Raw genomic sequence first — 21,222 nt, 5'->3', positions numbered from 1 at the left:
AGGTTTAAGGATTATTTTGAAAAGGTGAGTTGTTACAAAGTTTAATTATGTAAGTAATAAGAGTCTGTCAAAAAGATTTCAGAAAATGTTTAATAGAATCACAACTTATTGTTCTGATATAATTTGATTTTATATTGTCTTATATAGCTGTCAAAAGTCATTTTCTTTTTGTGCTGTAATGAATCAAATTACATTGGATAGAAAATTACTGTAAGATTCTTGGTATTAATAAATCATATATATAATAAAAAATGCTCAATGTTTCTTTAAATGGCATTTTTAATAGTGCAGGTACATCAGCAATATGAGGTTCTGAAAACCTGAAATGACAAAAGGAGATTAATTTTGGAATATGGATTTTAATTCAATATGAACCTTGTCTCTTTTGTTTAATGGAATTATATCTGCTGAAATAAACTTGGCAAAAATTAAAGCAGGAAATTAGAAAATCAAAGGAAGTTAACCAAAACTGCATGGTTACTACTCTTCTAAGCCAAACACATCCTTTAAAAGGTTTAAATAGTAAATGCGTTTCACAGGAATAGGTGATGGCATCCCAAGCCACTCATCTTCACATCTCTGGGGAAAAAAACACAAAGAAGGATATAATTAGAACTACATTTGAAAGTGCAGTTTTATAAATGCAACATCAAATTGTTTGTTCCTTGTCATTTATATAAGCTCTTGGCTAAGTAGTTTATTTTCCAAGCAGACATTTCATTGACTTTCAGATCATCAGGACTCCGCAGTAGATTGGATTCTTATACTCGGTCCCTTGTCCTTCCCTGTATTAGAATTATATATACTGTGCTCTTTGCCATGTGAATTTGCCGAACCTCCTATGGAATCCTGTTTCCTAAGGAGTCCTTTTTCCCTTTGGCATGAATTTGGCCACATGGCTGGCTCTGGCCTATGTCATCCTAGCAGATATACCACAGACAGAGGCCTTAATGTGCTAGAATGGTTTGGCTTGGCCTTTGTACCTCTGCCATCACCATGAGAAGAACATGGCCCAAGATGCTGCTGGTCCCAGAACCGTACAGGTGGAGAAAGCCCCCACACATGCATGCATGATATATCATGGGCTTCCCAGGTGGCTCGGTGGTAAATAATCTATTTGCCAATGCAGAAGACCTGGCTTCCATCTGTGGGTGGGGAAGATCCCCCGGAGAAGAAAATGGCAACCAACTCCAGTATTCTTGCCTGGAAAATTCCAAGGACAGAGGAGCTACTGGGCTACAGTACATGGACTCGCAAAGACTTGGACATGACTGAGTGAGTGCATGTGTACACACACACACACACACACACACACACACACACACACACACATTATGTGATACATATATGTATATATATTTGCTAAACACCTTCACTCTAAAGAGGTTTAAGAATTATTTGGCTAAGGTGGCTTGTAACAAAATGCAATTATGTAATAATAAACGTGTTAAGGAGATTTCAAAAATCTTATATATATAAATCTCTATACACATAGGCATATACATACTTTTATTTATGCTGCAATGGCTAATTAATATTATTATCAATGGTGGAGGAGGTAAGTCCATAACTATAGCTACCTATATTTCTATTGTCAAGGTTAACTGTTGTATATAAGAGCTGTTAAATCTCTCCTAGTGCCAAATTAGTATCTGGAGCCACAAGGTACCACACAAATACAGGTAAGGGCTCTCTATTTCTATGTGATGTGAAAGCAACCTGAGAAAGTGATATTTCACTTGGGCTTTATGGGATGAGGAACAGTTTGTTGATGTGTTGTTTAGCTACTAAGTTGTGTCCGGCTCTTTGTGACCCCATGGACTGTAGCCCTTCAGGCTTCTCTGTCCATGGGATTTCCCAGGCAAGAATACTGGAGTGGGTTGCCATTTACATCTCCAGGGGATCTTCCCAATCCAAGGACTGGCATCTCCTGCATTGCAGGTGGATTCTTTACCACTGAGCCACCAGGGAAGTCTTGAGCAGCAAGCAGTGAAGCAGGGGATTAAAGTGATGAAGGCTGTTCCAGGCATAGAGAATAGTATAAGCAAAGGCCTGGAGACCCAAAAAATCCTTTTTCAAGAAACGGTGAGTATCCTGTACTGTGTATCTGGGGTACGCAGTACAAAGCGAGAAGAGAGGCAGTTGGATAGAAAAGGCAGGGCCAAACTTGAGGCCTTCTGTGCTAGTTTATGCTTTATGCTATGGCTAGGGAAAGTTTATTAGGTAACTCATTGGATGTATGAAGAATGAAAGGAAGGAGGACAATCACTTTGGAGGTTACTGCAATAATCCTAGGGAGAGATGACTATGCCATAACCAGTGCAGCTGAGCCTGGGGTGAATAAGAACTAAATCTGAAAGACTCTGCCGCAGTAGAACACACAATACCTGGAAGGTGACTGATGCGAAGCGGTGATAAAAGAAAGAGGTCAAGTTATAGGTTGAATTGTGTCCCCTCAAAGAAGACATGTTGGAGTCCTAACCGTTTGATACCTCAGAATGTGAGGTCACTGCAGATGTAATTAGCTCGATGCGGTCATCCTGGAGTAGGTTAGGCCCCCTAATTCAATATGCTCAGTGACCTTATAAACTAATACAGATAAGGATGGTTCTAAGACTTCTAAATTTGGTAACAGCTGACGATGTCTGTATTAGTTTCCTAGGGCTTCCATAACAAATTACCACAAACTGAGAGGCTTAAAGTCACAAAATGCATTCTGTCACCACGAAGAGACCAGATGTCCAAAATCCAGGTGCTGGCAGGGCTGGCTCTTCCTGGACGCTCTAAGGGAGACTGTCCCATGCCCCTCTCCCAGCTTCCGGGAGTTGATGGCTCTCCCTTGAGTTCCTTCGCTTGTAGATACATCACTCCCTTCTCTGCCTCTATCTTGTTCTCTGTGTGTCTGTGTGTGTCTCTGTCATCACATAGCCTTCTTATGACAACAATTACTGGATTTAGGGGCCACTCTAATCCAGTATGAGCTCATTTTAACTTTTAGTAGGTGTTTTAATTGTATCTGCAAAGATTCCATTTCCAAATAAGTTCACATTCTGAGGTTTTGGGTAGACAAGAATTGAGCGACGTGTGTTGGGGGGGGGGGCAACATTGTAAAGAAAATTAAAAAGCACAAAGAGGAGAAGTTTTAAACACTTTTAACTGGGAAATGATGATCACAGGGAGAAACTAGGCTCAGTTTGGGGCATTTTAATTTGAGGTACCCCTAAGACAGCGAGGTAAAGATTCTGGTAAATATCTGGAAACAGGGTTCTGTATAGCACAGACCTAAACTCCAGAAATGGGCAAAGAGGTGGAAGTCACTGAAACATGGGTTATATGTAAAACGGTGATAATTAATAATGATGTTGCAGAATCAGAATCCAAAGAGCACCAAGAACTGGCATCTCTAACTGAAGCATAAAGTCTTAGTTTAAGAGATGATTGATGATGACAATGATTATAAATTTACTGGTTATTCACAATATGACAGGTATTCTTTTAAGTGATATACTGAGCTATTTAATCGCTGCAGCTTAAAAAATTAATAAACAGAAACTTCAGTTAAATAGAGTCAGGGGACCAGAAGAGGAAGCCTTCATGCTCTCCATTACAAGCAGAACACAAGAGAAGAAGAGCAACTCCTCTTCTTCGCTGGTAAGGACACAGCCAATGAAAAGAAATGGACCCTTTGCTTGCTACCACTTTTCCAATTTCCTTTTCCTCTCAAGCGTTCTCCTTCCCTTGCCATGAAGGAACTTGCACATGGCTTATCATGGCTGCAGAACCCCAAAATGCACTTCTCTTCCTGTTGTTGTTTAATCGCTAAGTCATGTCTGACTCTTTGGGTCCCCATGGCAATTCTCTGATGATTGCAAATAAATTCATCTTCGCTGGAGAAGTATCCAGGAATCTATTTGATTTTAAGTCAACACCTGGATTTAGAAAAGGCACCAGAAATCAAATTGCCAACATCCGTTGGATCATCGAAAAAGCAAAAGAGTTCCAGAAAAACATCTACTTCTACTTTATTGACTATGCCAAACCTTTTGACTGTGTGGATCACAACAAACTGGGAAATTCTTAAAGAGGTAAGAACACCAGACCACATCACCTGCCTCCTGAGAAATCTGTATGCATGTCAAGAAGCAACAGTTAGAACTGGACATGGAACAACAGACTGGTTCCAAATCAGGAAAGGAGTACATCAAGGCTGTATATCGTCACCCTGCTTATTTAACTTATATGCGGAGTACAGCATGAGAAATGCTGGCCTGGATGAAGCACAAGCTGGAATCAAGATTGTTGGGAGAAATATCAATAAACTCAGATATGTAGATGATACCATGCTTATGGCAGAAAGCTAAAAAGAACTAAAAAGCCTCTTGATGAAAGTGAAAGAGGAGAGTGGAAAAAGTTGGCTTAAAACTCAACATTCAGAAAACTAAGATCGTGACATTTGGTCGCACCACTTCATGGCAAATAGATGGGGTAACAGTGGAAACAGTGACAGACTTTATTTTCTTGGGCTCCAAAATCCCTGCAGATGGTGACTGCAGCCATGAAATTAAAAGCCTGTTGCTCCTTGGAAGAAAAGTTATGGCCAACCTAGACAGAATATTAAAAAGCAGAGACATTACTTTGCCAACAAAAGTCTGTCTAGTCAAAGCTATGGGTTTTCCAGTAGTCATGTATGGATGTGAGAGTTGGACTATAAAGAAAGCTGAGTGCTGAAGAATTGATGCTTTTGAACTGTGGTGTTGGAGAAGACTCTTGAGAGTCCCTTGAACTGCAAGGAGATCCAACCAGTCCATCCTAAAGGAAATAATTCCTGAATATTCATTGGAAGGACCGATGCTGAAGCTGAAATGCCAATACTTTGGCCACCTGATGTGAAGAACTGACTCATTTAAAAAGACCATGATGCTGGGAAAGATTGAAGGTGGGAGGAGAAGGGGACAACAGAGGATGAGATGGTTGGATGGCATCACTGACTCGATGGACATGAGTCTGAGTAAACTCTGGTAGTTTGTGACAGACAGGGAAGCTTGGCATGCTGCAGTCCATGGTGTTGCAAAGAGTTGGACACGACTGAGTGACTGAAGTGAACTGAACAGCAGCATAAAACCCTAAGAGGTAGGTATTATTATGATACTCATCTACAGAAAAGGAAACTGAGGCAAGAGAAGGGTTAAGTAGCTTGTCTAAAGTCAAACTGCCAGTAAGTGGAGGAGTCTGGACCGTAACCCCAGTCTGAGGGCTCCAGAGCTCTGCTTATCTGCTGGGCTATCCTCCAAATCCCAGGGAAGGAGCAGGCCTATTCAGAAGCAGCTGGCTCTCATCCTACATGACTACATTTAGTCCCATCATTTTCAACAAGAATAGTTAAGTAGAAAAAACTGTGATTCTTGAAGGGACACTATGCTTCTCTTTCAAGAATGCCTCCTGTTGGATGCTGGAGGCTGAGTCCAGACTACCCAACCAGCTGTGTAAAGAAGGAAATGACTATTCAGATGGATCATGGCTAAACCAACACCTAGGGTGTATTCTGTGTAATTCATACTACATGGAACTTCAAGAAATGTCTTTCCTATGCCCTAAAGTAGTAAATCACTGTGTGTCTGAATGTGCATATAAAAAATGTATGTGTATTTTATATGTGTGTGTGTGTATGTGTTATGTGTATGTATATATATATATATATATATATATATATATATATCTCTTTTTAATCAATGAAGGCTAAGATCAAGTCATCCAATTCAACTATTCAACATGTCCTCAAAAATTTCATTATAAGATCTTAAGCAATTTTCACTCTTAAGTAATAGAGTAGTTCCTCAGTATCTTGGTTCTAGGATTTCCTGCAGATACTAAAATCTAAGGATGCTCATGTCCCTTACATAAAATGGTGGAGTATTCACATATAATCTATGTATATCCTCCTGTATATTTTAAATCATCTCTAGATTACTTAAAATACCTAATACTATGTAAATGTCATGGAAATAGCTGTAAATACAATGTAAACACTATGTAAATAGTTGGTGTGTGGCAGATTCAAGCTTTGCTATTTGGAATTCTCCAGATCTTTTTTTTCCAAATACTGTTGATCCATGGTTGGGTGAATCTGTGGATATGGAAGGCTGACTGTATTTAATTTTACCATGTTATAGAAGAACATTGTACAAATATGTACATTCACAATCACTATTTCCTGATAGGCTTTTTTTAAACAGAAGTTTTCAATACAAAAAAGAAACGTATTATGTAACATATAACATTACAATGAAATTATCTTCTCTCATGAAACAGGTCAGTATTAGAAGATCTTCATTCTTTATTCGGCAGCAACATTTTTGAACTGTTTGGTTTAATTTTTGTTTGATTTTTGAGCAAGAAATCATGATTTAAATCCTAACAACAAGAGAAAACTAAAGAGAAGAACTTATATTGGAATAATGATAACTCAAGAGTTTGGAGATGAGAAATTTATTAGCAAAAAGCCAAACCTGGGTAAATGAAACTCAAGGAAAATGCTCTGAGATTTGAAGTTAAGGACAATTTAGGATGAAAAATTAATGTATGGGAGCAAAATCTGCCACCCCAAAATGTGCCTCTCTGGCATGAGGATTATTTTAAGTTGATTATTTTTAAGAAACAAAAGACTCAGGAAGAGCTTTTACCTCCCCCTTAAGTGCCTAAAAGAATTTAGATAAAGGGCTTGTTCCAAGAGAGCAAATAACTACCTGTGAAGTAGACAGGGAGGAACTGAGCAAAGTCTGCTTGTTCAAATTTCTTTCTGTGTTTCATTGTTTCTGCATGGCCCAGCAAAGATTTCTTTACCAAACATTTGCTCTTTTCATCTTCCTGGGAATTGCTTTCCTTCCCTTTTCTTTTGCAGTCCCAGACCCCTAACCCCTTCTCCTTGGTCCTTTAGTCAAGAATGACATCTATAACTCATTCTACCTGTCTTTGGAATCTCTCATGTTTATGTGGATTCCTCATATATAAGCAATTGTTGTTTTTTTTCTTTTCCTGTTAATCCATCTTAACCTCATTTTAACTATTAAACCAGCCAAAAGAACCTAGAATGGTGGGAGGAAATGATTTCCTACCCCCAACAACAATAGCCCATTTCTTTTAACTCTGACCACTTTAAATCCTGTGGCTCACACAATGCTTTCCTGACAGCTCCAGCTCCGCTACGCCCTTTCTCTAAAATCAATACCACTTCCCTCAAGTTTATTTACCTTTGTCACTTTTCTCCAGGTTCTAGATGGACATGATGTTTTCTGCCTAAATGTCTGAGTTTGTAGTGCCTGAGGAACCTAATATTTATACATTGGCAATATGATCTGGTGATTTATAGTAAGAAATGTATATTTGGTTTCGCCCCCATTTCTGGCACAGAGCTCTTAAAACTCTTCAGTTCAGTCGCTCAGTCATGTCCAACTCTTTGTGACCTCATGGATTGCAGCACGCCAGGCCTCCCTGTCTATCACCAACTCACGGAGCTTATTCAAACTCGTGTCCACCAAGTTAGTGATGCCATCCAACCATCTCATTCTGTTATCCCCTTCTCCACCCGCCTTCAATCATTCCCAGCATCACAGTCTTTATAAATGAGTCCGTTCTTCACATCAAGTGGCCAAAGTATTGGCATTTCAGCTTCAGCATCGGTCCTTCCAATGAATATTCAGGTCTGATTTACTTTAGGATGGACTGGTTGGATCTCCTTGCAGTTCAAGGGACTCTCAAGAGTCTTCTCCAACACCACAGTTCAAAAGCATCAATTCTTCAGCACTCAGCTTTCTTTATAGTCCAACTCTCACATCCACTACTGGAAAGACCATAGATTTGACTAGATGGACTTTTGTGGGCAAAGTAATGTCTCTGCTTTTTAATATACTGTCTAGGTTGGTCATAACTTTTCTTCCAAGGAGCAACAGGCTTTTAATTTCATGGCTGCAGTCACCATCTGCAGTGATTTTGGAGCCCCCCCCAAATAAAGTCTGTCACTGTTTCCACTGTTTCCCCATCTATTTGCCATGAGGTGTTGGGGCTGGATGCCATGATCTTAGTTTTCTGAATGTTGAGTTTTAAGCCAACTTTTTCACTCTCCTCTTTCACCTTCATCAAGAGGCTCTTTAGTTCTTCTTAGCTTTCTGCCATAAGCGTGGTGTCACTTGTATATCTGAGGTTATTGATATTTCTCCCAACAATCTTGATTCCAGCTTGTGCTTCATCCAGGCCAGCATTTCTCATGCTGTACTCTGCATGTAAGTTAAATAAGCAGGGTGATGATATACAGCCTTGACGTATTCCTTTCCTGATTTGGAACCAGTCTATTGTTCCATGTCCAGTTCTAACTGTTGCTTCCTGACCTGCATACAGATTTCTCAAGAGGCAGGTGATGTGGTCCGGTATTCCCATCTCTTTAAGAATTTCCCACAGTTTGTTGTGATCCACACAGTCAAAGGCTTTGGCATAGTCAATAAAGTAGAAGTAGATGTTTTTCTGGAACTCTTTTGCTTTTTTGATGATCTGACGGATGTTGGCAATTTGATCTCTGGTTCCTCTGCCTTTTCTAAAACCAGCTTGACCATCTGGAAGTTCACAGTTCGTGTACTATTGAAGCCTGGCTCGGAGGATTTTGAGCATTACTTTGCAAGTGTGTGAGATGAGTGCAATTGTGCGGTAGTTTGAACATTCTTTGGCATTGCCTTTCTTTGGGACTGGAATGAAAACTGACCTTTTCCAGTCCTGTGGCCACTGCTGAGCTTTCCAAATTTGCTGGTATACTGAGTGCAGCACTTTCACAGCATCATCTTTTAGGATTTGAAATAGCTCAACTGGAATTCTATCACATCCACTAGCTTAAAACTCTTGGAATGTCCTAAGTGACGACAGTGATAGGTTCTCATTTCTTATGTTAATGTGACATTTTTGAAAAGCACCTTAATGATGGAGGCTGGTTGCCAAAGGAGCCAACCACATGATTGGAGGGTTGGAACTTTCAGTGCCCCACCTCCACTCCCCACCCCATACCTCCAGGGTGGGGGCAAGGGGCTGAAGAGTGACTTCATTCACCAACAGCCAATGATTTACTCAATCATGCCTTTTTAATGAAACCTCCATAAAACCCCAAAGGTACAGGTTTCGGAGAGTTTCCAGGTTGGTGAACACGTGGAGGTGTGGGGAGAGTAGTTCAGCCCAGAGTGGAAATGGAAACTCTGCGCTGTTGCCCCACACTGTGCTTCATGCCTCTCTCCTCCATCTACCTGTTCCTGACTTATGATGTTCAGTTGCTTCAGTTGTGTCCAACTGTTTGAGACCCTATGGACTGTAGCCCACCAGGCTCTTCTGTCCACAGGATTTCCCAGGCAAGAACACTGGAGTGGGTTGCCATTTACTTCTCCAGGGGATCTTCCCAACCCAAGGATTGAACCTGAGTCTCCTGCATTTCAGGCATATTCTTTACCACTGAGCTACCCGAGAAGCCATTCCTGATTTATATCCTTTCATAATAAACAGGTTCAGTTCAGTTCGGTTCAGTTCAGTCGCTCAGTTGTGTCCAACTCTTTGCAACCTCATGGATTGCAGCATGCCAGGCCTCCCTGTCCATCACCAACTCCCAGAGTCTACTCAAACTCATGTCCATTTAGTCAGTGATGCCATCCAGCCATCTCATCCTCTGTCATCCCCTTCTCCTCCTACAACCAATCCCTCCCAGTATCAGGGTCTTTTCCAATGAGTCAACTCTTCACATGAGGTGGTCAAAGTATTGGAGTTTCAGTGTTAGCATCATTCCTTCCAAAGAAATCCCAGGGCTGATCTCCTTCAGAATGGACTGGTTGGATCTCCTTGCAGTCCAAGGGACTCTCAAGAGTCTTCTCCAACACCACAGTTCAAAGCATCAGTTCTTCGGCACTCAGCTTTCTTCACAGTCCAACTCTCACATCCATACATGAGGTTATCTAATAAGTAAGTTGTTTTTTCTGAGTTATGTGAGCAGCTCAAGCAAGTTACTCAAACCCAAGGAGGAGGACAATGACTCAAGTATGGCTCAGATGGTAAAGCATCTGTCTACAATGCGGGAGACCTGGGTTCGATCCCTGGGTTGGGAAAATTCCCTGGAGAAAGAAATGGCAACCCACTCCAGTATTCTTGCCTGGAAAATCCCATGGATGGAGAAGCCTGGTAGGCTACATCCATGGAATCGCAAAGAGTCGGACACAACTGAGTGACTTCACTTAAGGAGGAGGACATGGGAACCTCCAATCCACAGCCCTTTGGTCAGAAGCACAGGTGACAACTTGGACTTGTGAATGACATCTGAAGGAGGAGAGGTAGTCTTGTAGGACTGAGCCCTTAGCCTGTGGGATCTGATACTATCTCCAGGTAGACAATATTAGAATCCAGCTGACCTGTAGGAGACTCAGCTGGTGCTGAGAACTGATTGCTATGGGGGAAAACACACATTGGAATTGGTACCAGAATTGCAACTAACCCTCAATTTCTGGTAGATGTTCACAGTACTAGTTTAAATGGACTAACAGTAATCAAGTTGGGATCTAAAAGATGAAGGAAGCAGGACGTAAGATTTAAGAAACTCAGGGGAATGGGGCATTAATGAATTAGAGGGCAAAGGTATCTTCCTCATAATTTTGTCTGTAATTGGGTCCACCTAAAGGAATCACTCTGCATATAAGTTAAATAAGCAGGGTGACAATATACAGCCTTGACGTACTCCTTTCCTGATTTGGAACCAGTCTGTTATTCCATGTCCAGTTCTAACTACTGCTTCTTGACCTGCATATGCAGAGTACATCATTCGAAGTGCCAGGCTGAATGAAGCACAAGCTGGAGTCAAGATTGCCGGGAAAAATATCAATAACCTCAAATATGCAGATGACACCATCCTTATGGCAGAAAGCTAAGAAGAACTAAAGAGCCTCTTGATGAAAGTGAAAGAGGGGAGTGAAAAAGTTGGCTTAAAACTCAACATTCAGAAAACTAAGATCATGGCATTCGGTCCCATCACTTCATGGCAAATAGATGGGGAAACAGTGGAAACAGTGGCAGACTTTATTTTTTGGGCTCCAAAATCACTGCAGATGGTGAGTACAGCCATGAAATTAAAAGACATTTGCTCCTTGGAAGAAAAGCTATGACCAACCTAGACAGTATATTAAAAAGCAAAGACATTACTTTGCCAACAAAAGTCTGTCTAGTCAAAGCTATGGTTTTTCCAGTAGTCAGTATGGATGTGAGAGCTTGACTATAAACAAAGCTGAGCGCTAAAGAATTGATGCTTTTGAACTGTGGTGTTGGAGAAGACTCTTGAGAATCCCTTGGACAGCAAGGAGATCCAACCAGTCAGTTGTAAAGGAAATCAGTCCTGAATATTCACCAAAAGGACTAATGCTCAAGCTAAAGCTCCGATACTTTGGCCACTTGACACGAAGAACTGACTCACTGGAAAAGATCCTGATGCTGGGAAAGATTGAAGGCAGGAGGATATGGGGATGACAGAAGATGAGATGGTTGGATGACATCACCGACTCTAGGGACATGAGTTTGAGTAAGTTCTGGGAGTTTGTGATGGACAGGGAAGCCTGGTGTGCTGCAGTCCATGGTGTCATAAAGAGTTGGACATGACTGAGCAGCTGAACTGAACTGAAAGGAATCACGTGGCCAATCTCTTTTAGAGGTCTTTGGTAACATGGTAACCCACTTCAATACTCTTGCTTGGAAAATCCCATGGATGGAGGAGCCTGGTAGGCTATACAGTCCATGGGGTCGCAAAGAGTCAGACATGACTGAGCGACTTCATTTTCTTTCACTTGGTATCGTGAGAAATCCCCTCACTACCATTGCCTAATTGTTCTAATAAATCTGCAAATGTTCCAATCATTACATAATATTTATGACTGGGCAGTGAGTTAAAAATATTCTTTGTCCTCACTGACCTTCTATTCATCCCACGCTACAAAATTCGAAGAAAACTTCAGATTATATTGTTTCCCAGCACCACACAAGTTTTAAGTGGAAATAACTGCAATGGTGATTTTACAACAAGACAGTTCACCCTCAGCAGTCAATCCCTCCTATTCTGGATGAGGATAAGCCTGCTTGTGTTTCTGTAAAACAGCCTGCCTAAAGGTGCAAGATCAGAATCTTAAATATCTGTATGTATCAGATGTTCTGCCATTACCTGTCCTATTCCTCTCACCCTTTCCACTTTGGTGCACACCAACCTAACCTCCAACCGTCAGCACCTGCCTTCCTCTGCCCGAGAGCGCCCCTTTGGCCTCTGGGGCCTGCTTTGGCTGTCCCTGTGACATGCCACGGGGGCTTCCCAGGTGGCGCTAGTGGTAAAGAACCCTCTTGTCAACGCAGGAGACACAAGAGATGCAGGCTTGATCCCTGGGTTGGGAAGATCTCCTGGAGGGAGGGTACAGCAACCCACCCCAGTATTCTTGCCTAAAGAATCCCATGGACAGAGGAGCCTGGCGGGCTACAGTCCATGGGGTCACAAAGAGTTGGACAAGATTGCAGTGACTTACCACGCACACGTGATGTGCCACAAGTGCCTGGGAATTCATTATTTCCCCCCACTTCAGCAGCAGCTGTCAAACGATGACTGACAGGAGTTGATGGAGGGGATAACTCTGATGTACATATCAGGTTACTGGATCCCTGTGTTTCCCATAGACATTAAGTCCCAGTCATTCCCATTTTTACTGGTTTGATAATACGCCTTATATTTTTGCTCTTCCATTTCTCACTTCCCTGCTCCCTTGCTAGCATTCCCTTCACTTTGTCCAAAAAACTATTTACATGCAAATCTGTTGTCTCTGAGTCAGCTTCCAGAGGAAGTCAAACAAAGACAGTATGCAATTTTGCATTTATCAAAATTAATAGAATGTCTATGAAAGTCCTGGTACAGCTTGGAACAAAGCAACTTCTTGCCAAACTGTGGATGGATCCAGAGTCTCCAATGTGACTGCCAGATAACTCTAGAGACAGTACCTAAATCTCAAAGCAAAATTCAGTGTAATCTGGAGTGTAAACAATATGTGCCACATAGCATTTTCTGGAAGAAGGAAGAACTACGAGATGCAGAGTGAAATTCAACAGTAATACAAAATCATGATTCTAAAATGGCTGGAAATCATTGTCTGCAAGAGGGCCCCATGACATCTTTCAATCTGGCTGTCACTGGAGCTACTTAAGATGTCAGAGAAGTTGGCAATAAATTACTTGTTCATCAATGGTGAAAAAAAAAAAAATGTAGCTGCCAATCTGTAAAACCACATATTCTTGAAATGGGAAGAAAAGATGGCACTGGATAGAAACCCAGTAAACAGCAGCTGCCCAGTGAGAACAGCAAAGCTGTGTGTGAGCTCATAGGCCCTGGATTTATTTGCTTTGACATTTTTAAAAGGAAATTTAATTGGATTATGTCTCCTTCTAGCTTAAAATTTTCTACTGTAGTACTGGCCACCAGATGCATGCGGGAAAAAGATCAGGAGCCAATTAAATTCCACGCTTCACTGAAACAAGGTTATTTTTATTCCTCCCAAATGTAAGGCTGCTAGAGTCATGTTAGTGATTTCACTCTATTACTCCCTCTTCGCTCAATAAAAAAATAAAAAAGGATGCTATTTATCTATGAATTTGTAGAAAAATCCAGTGCTGTATGGAACTGAAATTGCTCCTTTCTTGGATTTTCTTTCTTCTACTAGGTTGACATGACCTCAGAAATAATCAAATTAAGTTGATAGAAATCATAAAAACAATTAAATTTCAGTAAATTAAATTGAAATTAATTTGAGGAAGAAATTTTGCAAATACTTGCTAAGATAATCAAGAGCATTCTGATGACATAAGGGAAATCTCATATATAAAACCAGGAGACTTGTTTATGTTTCTATCCATTTCTGTCTTTACTATACTGCCAATATTTCACAACTGCATTTCTTTGCCCTACACCAAGCTCCAGTAGTTTTCAATTGTGTGAGTGAGGCTAAAAGTTGTTACTTTTAAACAAGAAAACCTTTCCTTGAAATTGCATTACAGGGCAAGTAAAGTTTTCAAGGAGACATGATTTTTTTTTAGTTTTAGTGATAAGCTTATTTATACAATTGAAGTAGACATCACCAAACCTTTTAAATGACAGTGGATTCTGGCAGTATTGTTCCCTACTAGGTCATTGCTTTGTGTTATGTAATCAGTATGTGTTTACCAGTTATTTTTTAAATCTAATGAGAATGACTGAAAGTGTTAGCTGCTCAATCATGTCTGACTCTTTGTGACCCCATGGACTGTACCCACCAAGCTCTTCTCTTCTGTCCATGGGGATTCTCTGAGCAAGAATACTGGAGTGGGTATCCGTTCCCTTCTCCAGGGGATCTTCCCGTCCCAAGGATTGAACCTGGGTCTCCTGCGTTGCAGGCAGATTCTTTACCATTTGCACCACCAGGGAAGATCAATGAGAAAGGTTAATAATCTTTTATTTCAACTGTTAAATTCAACCTGAAATATTAGACATAACTTTGCTTAAAGAGGTGGCACTAGCCCTTGACTATATAATCTAGACCTTTAGGAATGCCTTTGAGTCTTAGCTTCCTATCTATAAATTGGTAATGATACTTATTGCCACAATACGGTTGGGAAAATAAAATGCCACAGGGTATTCCACCCTCTAAATATCAAAAGATCTTCAAAAGGTGGGGTGTCCAAAGATAGATACCAAGGTGTACCCTACTGTTCCCTATTCTACAATACCAAGGCTATATATCATCCTGTCGTGGCAAGAGAAAACTTCAGAGCCAATTGCTAATGTTTCTGCAGTGCCAGTGCTCATAAAAAGAAGCCACATCCAATTTTTCTCAGAAGTGTCCAAAGATAAGATGCCAGTCACACAGTGTGAGTTATAAAGTTTATATGAGATCCGATTTAGCATTATTTTTTAAAATGTGACTTCTGAGATTAACCAGGCAGGCTCTAAACAGTGGGACCTCTTTTGCCAGTTTTACAGTTACCATCTGTGAGCAAGCACAATAGAATGGAATTGGGGTCTCTAGGCCGTGACAGCTCCAGGCAACATGCTGAGACCATAGATAGTCACACAATGGAGTGAGAATTAAATTACTCCAATGGCTGAGGTGGGAGCCAGGCAGAGGCCTGGCTAAGGCAGCTCCTGAGAATCCAGGCTACAGGCCACACTCAGCAGCCCTGGTGGGTGACAATAAGTTTCCACCCATCCACACAGGGAAAGTTCTCACCAAATCAAAGCTGGGCTAGCTACTACCACAGTGCTCTCTGAAAATTCTGCTTTTTTGTTGTTGGTCCCCAGTTCTTTCAGCTGATGCTATGTGAGGATCACACATAGGTGAGTCTTACTGGAGTCAGAGGGATCAGTCCTGACATCCAGCAGACCAAGCTTCAGGAGCTGTTCGTCTGGACTTGGCCTTAAACATTGGCTGTGACGGTTGCTCACTAGAGCACAAGTCTTTACTCTGGTAACAGACTGTGCTGGCTCTTTCTCCATTTGTCCCCCAAGACCCATTTTCTGCCCTTCACACCAAGCTCTCTGCCCTGGGAGGCTGACCTCTGCAGATTGCACCACTTCTTGAGCTTTCTCATTCTCTACCTTCCGGGTGGGTCCAGCCAATGGGAAGCAGCGAGAGACAGGGGTATGGATTCTATTTCTTCTCTCCCTACCTGCTGCCACTGCTCTAGCACTTCTACTGGGCTCCAATAAGACCAGTCCCTCCCTGCTTCTCCAGACCTAGGGAGGGTAAAGGCTTCCCACTCCAGCTAGGCCCTGAGCACTTCACTGCCCAAATTGGTTCCCTTGACCCTACACACTCCTCTGTCAATAACCCCTGTATTAAATCCATACCCTGACTCCTCTATGAGAGCTGTGAGTCTCGAGCTAGAACCTCAGTGGTATAGGGACTCAGCCTGCTCTTTCCCCTGGCCAGGGCTGAAGGTTTTAGTTCAAACCTGCTGATGGGCCCCCTCTGGTTGCTCAACAGTCCTAACCCCAGGATTCCCCAGCACTGTGCTCCCTGTTCTGGGGAGCCTCTCTGCTAGAGCTCCCTGATATGCTGCCCTTCCAATCCCTAGCCTTGTGTAGCAGACCACTCCCCTACTCAGCTTCTGGTTGGCTAAAGCTCATGGTCCTGTTCCTCTTGTTTTGGTCTCTCACTGTTCCCATTCACTGCAGTTAATCAAGCTTGGGAAGGTGTCCCAAATCCCCACCCCTACCATCCACCCTATCCGTTCATGCTGATGCAAACAGAACTGGTGCTGACTCTAGTACTGGGACCTGCCTAGCTTTCATCAGCTTCGCAGTCTCTTTTCATTTCTCAGTAAGATCCCCATTTCAGGGAAGACACCCTGTTAAGTGGACAATGATCAGCCCAAGAGTATAGTTACCCACCCAGGTTCCGAGTGGTAGCTGGTGCCAGTAACTTCTATAGAGGTGTTCATGATACCTCTAGAACTTCAGCCGGAGCTGACTTGTCCAGCTCATACATTGGGGAAAGCATGCAGCTGCCCCACTGCTGGCCTCCACCAGGGCCACACTTCCACACAGGAGCTCAGCCTGCCATTCCTTGTTCTCAACAGAACTTTAATCTGTCATGTCACAATCAAGGCTGCGTCACTTTCACAACCTGGTGGATCCTGTCCTAACGTCCTACATTCAGTGTTTTGGCTACAGCAGACTCTCTAAGTATTGGCAATCCCCAAAGCTCTAAGTGAGAGGCTTTCTTTGCCTGAGTGGGCCCCACAGACATATGCATCTGGTCCAACTACTTGAGCATAACCACTTCCTCTTCCATAACCATGGCATCTTCTAGCATGTCAGTTCCCTGCCACGGGTGAAAGCTCAGAGAGTAACAGAAGAGCAGGTGCATGGAGAAGGCTGTGCCACAGGACAGGCCCCCAGTTCATACCAAGAACAATCAAGAGTGGTTGGCTGCCAAGACATGATCCATCTAGAATGCTCTTGAGTAAGGACTTGGTGGTCCAGCCTCTAGAAGACCCTTCAGGGGTTACTTCAGCTACAGAGCTGTCTTGACTGCAAAGAGCCATGCTACCCTTTCTAACTAATTTCTAACTCATTTCTGACTCACTGGAAAAGACCCTGATGCTAGGAAAGATTGAAGGCAGGAGGAGAAGGGGATGACAGAGGATGAGGTGGTTGGATGGCATCACCGACTTGATGGACATGAGTTTGAGCAAGCTCTGGGAGTTGGTGATGGACAGGGAAGCCTGGTGTGCTGCAGTCCATGGAGTTGCAAAGAGTCGGACACGACTGAGTGACTGAACTTCACTTACCCTTTCTAAACCAATGCACAGGGATAAAGTCCAGGTCATTTTGGCCTAACTAACTCAGGATGGCTCTGAGAAGCCATTCTAGCTCCAGAGTTCCCTGTGGACCAGCAAAGGCTGCCTTTGGATTTGCATCAAAGCTCAATTCTCCCTCTGTGCACGCCAATGTCCCCCTCTCCCTCCCATAGGTATTGATACCAAGGACATTTCCAAATAAACATCCTGCACATAAAACTCCATCTGCTTCCTGGAGAAGCCAACCTGTGACACAGCTCTGACCCATTGTGTCTCAGGGCATTATTAGATATTAACATTTATGTACACTTGTATGGGTCAGGAGATACTATGCTTTTCTTTTTTCTTTTTATTTTTTTGATACTACACTTTTCATGGCTCATTCTGTTGTCTGAACTATGCAATATTATGGTCAACCCATTCACAGTACATCTTTTCATATAGATTACAGACTCACTGGTAACATTCCCAGGCTATCTAATATCCTCTTTAATGAAATGATAACAAGCTTAGGAGTACCAGAGTGCTTCAGACTTTGCAGTTTAGTTAAATTCTCACTAAAGGTTAAATTGGTCAGGTGCCATTTTATATCTATGTTCTTCCTTTTATTTCTAAACTGGCTGAAAAAGAATGGCCCCTTCCAAATGTTTCCTGAAGACTAAACTGTTTCCAGGCTTGGTCCTCTGGGATGGTAAGAGATCCTAAGAGTAAAGTTCTTCTCACCATAAATGAGTTAACAACTGGAAGAGTCTACTTACTGCTGAAGCACAGGCCCTTTCTGATGCTACATGCCTGTTCTGTAGCTGTTCTAACTCGTACCTTTAAGGATAGAATCACTGATCCTAGCTTTCAAACTTGACAGCTCAGGGCCCAGCCTCCTGACTTCAGGACTTAAGACATTGCCACTTTACAAACAATAGTAACAGCCACCATGTAAGCTGTTACTGTGGGGTAGGTATTGTGATAACTGTCTCATGTCTACTGACATAAGCACTACTCTTACCTCCATTTTTGAGATGAGGAAACTTGAAAGGTTGACTCACTTACATGAAGTGACCCAGTTAGTCAATCATAGAGCTAAGGATTTGAGTTCAGCTTCCTGTGATTCCAGACCTTCCGTTTTACATGCTCTCTCTAAAGAACCTGAGGCCCATTGCTCAATAACTATCCCTGCAGACAGAGTAGGTAAAAGATGAAATGGGGGGAGGGGTGGCTAAAGGGAAAGTAGATTTTTGGCTTTTGCACAGACTCTCCTTCCAATGTAGGTGGTGATCCTTTTGCAGGTCCTTAGATCAATTTAATGGGTAATGGACTATATTCAAAAGAAAGAAAGAAGGTGGGGAGAAAGAAAGGAAATAGGGAGGAAGGAAAAGGATCATACATCATTGCATGTACTTAGAATAATACTGTTTCATGAAACGTTTGTTCTATTGTATATGTGCATGCTGGGTTACTATGGAAAAATGTCTTTCTTACTGTAGGTTGTAGTACCAAAAGGTAATTAAATTTCATTCAAACTCAATAGTCATCGGGAAAATGAAAATTAAAGCAATAAGATACTACATATTTTCAGAGGCAAAAATGTAAAAATAACGTGAATGCCTAGTGATAGAGAAATGGATGAATAAATTATTCCATACTCATACTACAGTACTAAAGAACAGCTTAGTGAAGTGAGTGAAGTTGCTCGGTCGTGTTCGACTCTTTGTGACCCTGTGGACAGTAGCCTACCAAGCTCCTCCATCCATTGGATTTTCCAAGCAAGAGTACTGGAGTGGGTGGCCATTTCCTTCTCCAGGGGATCTTCCCAACCCAGGGACTGAACCCGGCTCTCCCACATTGTAGGCAGATGCTTTACCATCTGAGCCACCAGGGAAGTCTACACATATTAAACTAGAGAAATGTCCCATGGTGTACAATTAAGAAAAATACACAACAGATAAAATGCATGTGGTACAATTATATTTCTGTGCATTAAAATGATGAAACCCCAAAGCATAGGTAAACATTTGGGTGATGGATTGGGTAGAATAGAAAAGGAGAGAAGGAGAAAGTGAGGAGAAAAACAACAAAGGTAGTTGCTAACTAGCAAAAATAAGTATGTGTATCACTCAGGATCACAAAAGAAATAGAGGATATATGTGGACTGTGCAAATTGAGAAAAGCTTAATAAAATGACTATTTACAAAGTTGTGGGAAATGTTCAGGAAAACCAACAAGGGATCCTCCAGACCCTCAAGGAGCCATGACCACCACTTGAGGCTCAAGGGGCATGTGAGGGTGGTTGCAGCTACATGGAGAGAAACTCCAGACAGGTGCTGTGGACCTTGGAGGAGGAGGCAGTCAGGGAAGGAGATGACTTTTTTCTCTTCCCACCCTCCACTCTCCTGCTGGTGCATCCCAATGGCTCCCCCAACTGGAGGCCAGAGGGCTAGGGGACCCCCTGATGAAGCTCACAAAGATCAGCTGCCTAGGACTCAGAGCAGGGTAGACGGGGCTGGAGCAAAGTCCCAATGGGACAAATGGATGCTATCCAACACAGAATACTGTAACATTAAATGAAACGGTAGAACATAAACTCTATCCATCATTGTTCCTTTTACATGTAAAAATTACATATTTGTGTGGCTAAGAAATTAAAAGAGACTTCTCTGGTGACTCAGATGATAAAGAATCTGCCTGTAATGCAGGAGATGCGGGTTCAATCCCTGGGTCAGGAAGATCCCCTGAAGGAGGAAATGGCAACCCCACTCCAGTTTGCTTGTCTGGAAAATTCCATGGAAAGAGGAGCCTGGCAGACTATAGTCCATGATGTTGCAAAGAATCGGACACAAATGAGCAGTTAACACTTAAAAGGTTACCAAATGACAGTATTAACTTGTTTTTGTGACAGTATCTTGAACTTTAGTGAATTAAACCCAGTATCTTCAATAATAATTATATTTAAATGATTTTTTCCTTTTTCACTCTTTGTGGTAAAACAGATTTGAGTTAAAATTCTCACTCTCCCATACATTGGCTGTTCTTCTAACTTTCTCATCTCTAAAATGGGAATGATAAAAGTATCTACCCTCAGAAAGTTGCTCTGAGGATTAAATGAGCAAATAGATTTTGAGGTCTTAGAAGAGAGCTTGACACACAGTAAATGGTTTAAGTGTGTGCTGTTGCTATGGTGACGATGGATCATCAAAGAGCCTCTTAAGGGGTCTACTTGTCTCCTTGTCTTCTCTCTAATCTACTCACCACCCAGCCAGAGCAAGGGCCCTTTAAAGGGCATATCTAATCATGTCACTCTCCTCCTGGACATTTGCTCATGGTCTCCAGACTTTGCAGGATGATATGCAAACCTCACCCATGAGGTTATCTCCAGCCTCATCCCTCTCCTCTCTTCCTCCTTTGTGCCTTCATCCCAGCCGCACCGATTCTTCCTGGTTCTGACCAAGAGTCATGCTGCCCCTTGCCCTGGAGCCTCTGTTGGGAAGGCCACTGGGCATACCATGCCACTCTTCCTATCTAACTCCTACTATTCATCATCAAAATTTCCAGTGTCACCTCCTCTAAGACTTCTTGTCCCCCTGACCCTCCTCAAGGTAGCAAAAATGACTGTCTCTAGACCCCAGGACACAGCACCAAAACTGCTGACAGTGGATACTTAAATGTGACTTGTCTGAGAATTAAATTCATAAATTAATGAGTTAAGTAATTATCCCCAAAGTCACTGAGCTAAGCAAGCAGCAGGGCCAGAATTCAAGCCCAGCTCTGTTTAACTCCAAAGGCCACCAGTGTTTCCCCATCATCTGGAGGTTCTAAGGCTGCCTGACACTCCAGAGGAGCTGCATGCCTGAGGGAACTCCCCAA

The 21,222-nt window shown here is 42.2% G+C and overlaps 1 protein-coding gene across 1 annotated transcript in view; it reads right to left on the bottom strand.

Annotated features, from left to right (window-relative positions):
- Positions 1-480: 480 nt before the first annotated feature.
- EFHC2 (EF-hand domain containing 2) overlaps positions 481-21,222 on the bottom strand; it is a 232,816-nt gene continuing 212,074 nt past the window's right edge. Inside the window, exon 15 of the mRNA XM_052662724.1 lies at positions 481-579. Within this exon, the coding sequence (XP_052518684.1) occupies positions 481-579 (99 nt within the window). The remainder of the gene's footprint in view (positions 580-21,222) is intronic.

This window comes from Budorcas taxicolor, chromosome X, assembly GCF_023091745.1.
Source record: "Budorcas taxicolor isolate Tak-1 chromosome X, Takin1.1, whole genome shotgun sequence".
NCBI classification, from domain to species: Eukaryota; Metazoa; Chordata; class Mammalia; order Artiodactyla; family Bovidae; genus Budorcas; species Budorcas taxicolor.
Note: the sequence above shows the minus strand (reverse complement) of the source record. Positions and strands in the feature narration are given on the sequence as shown.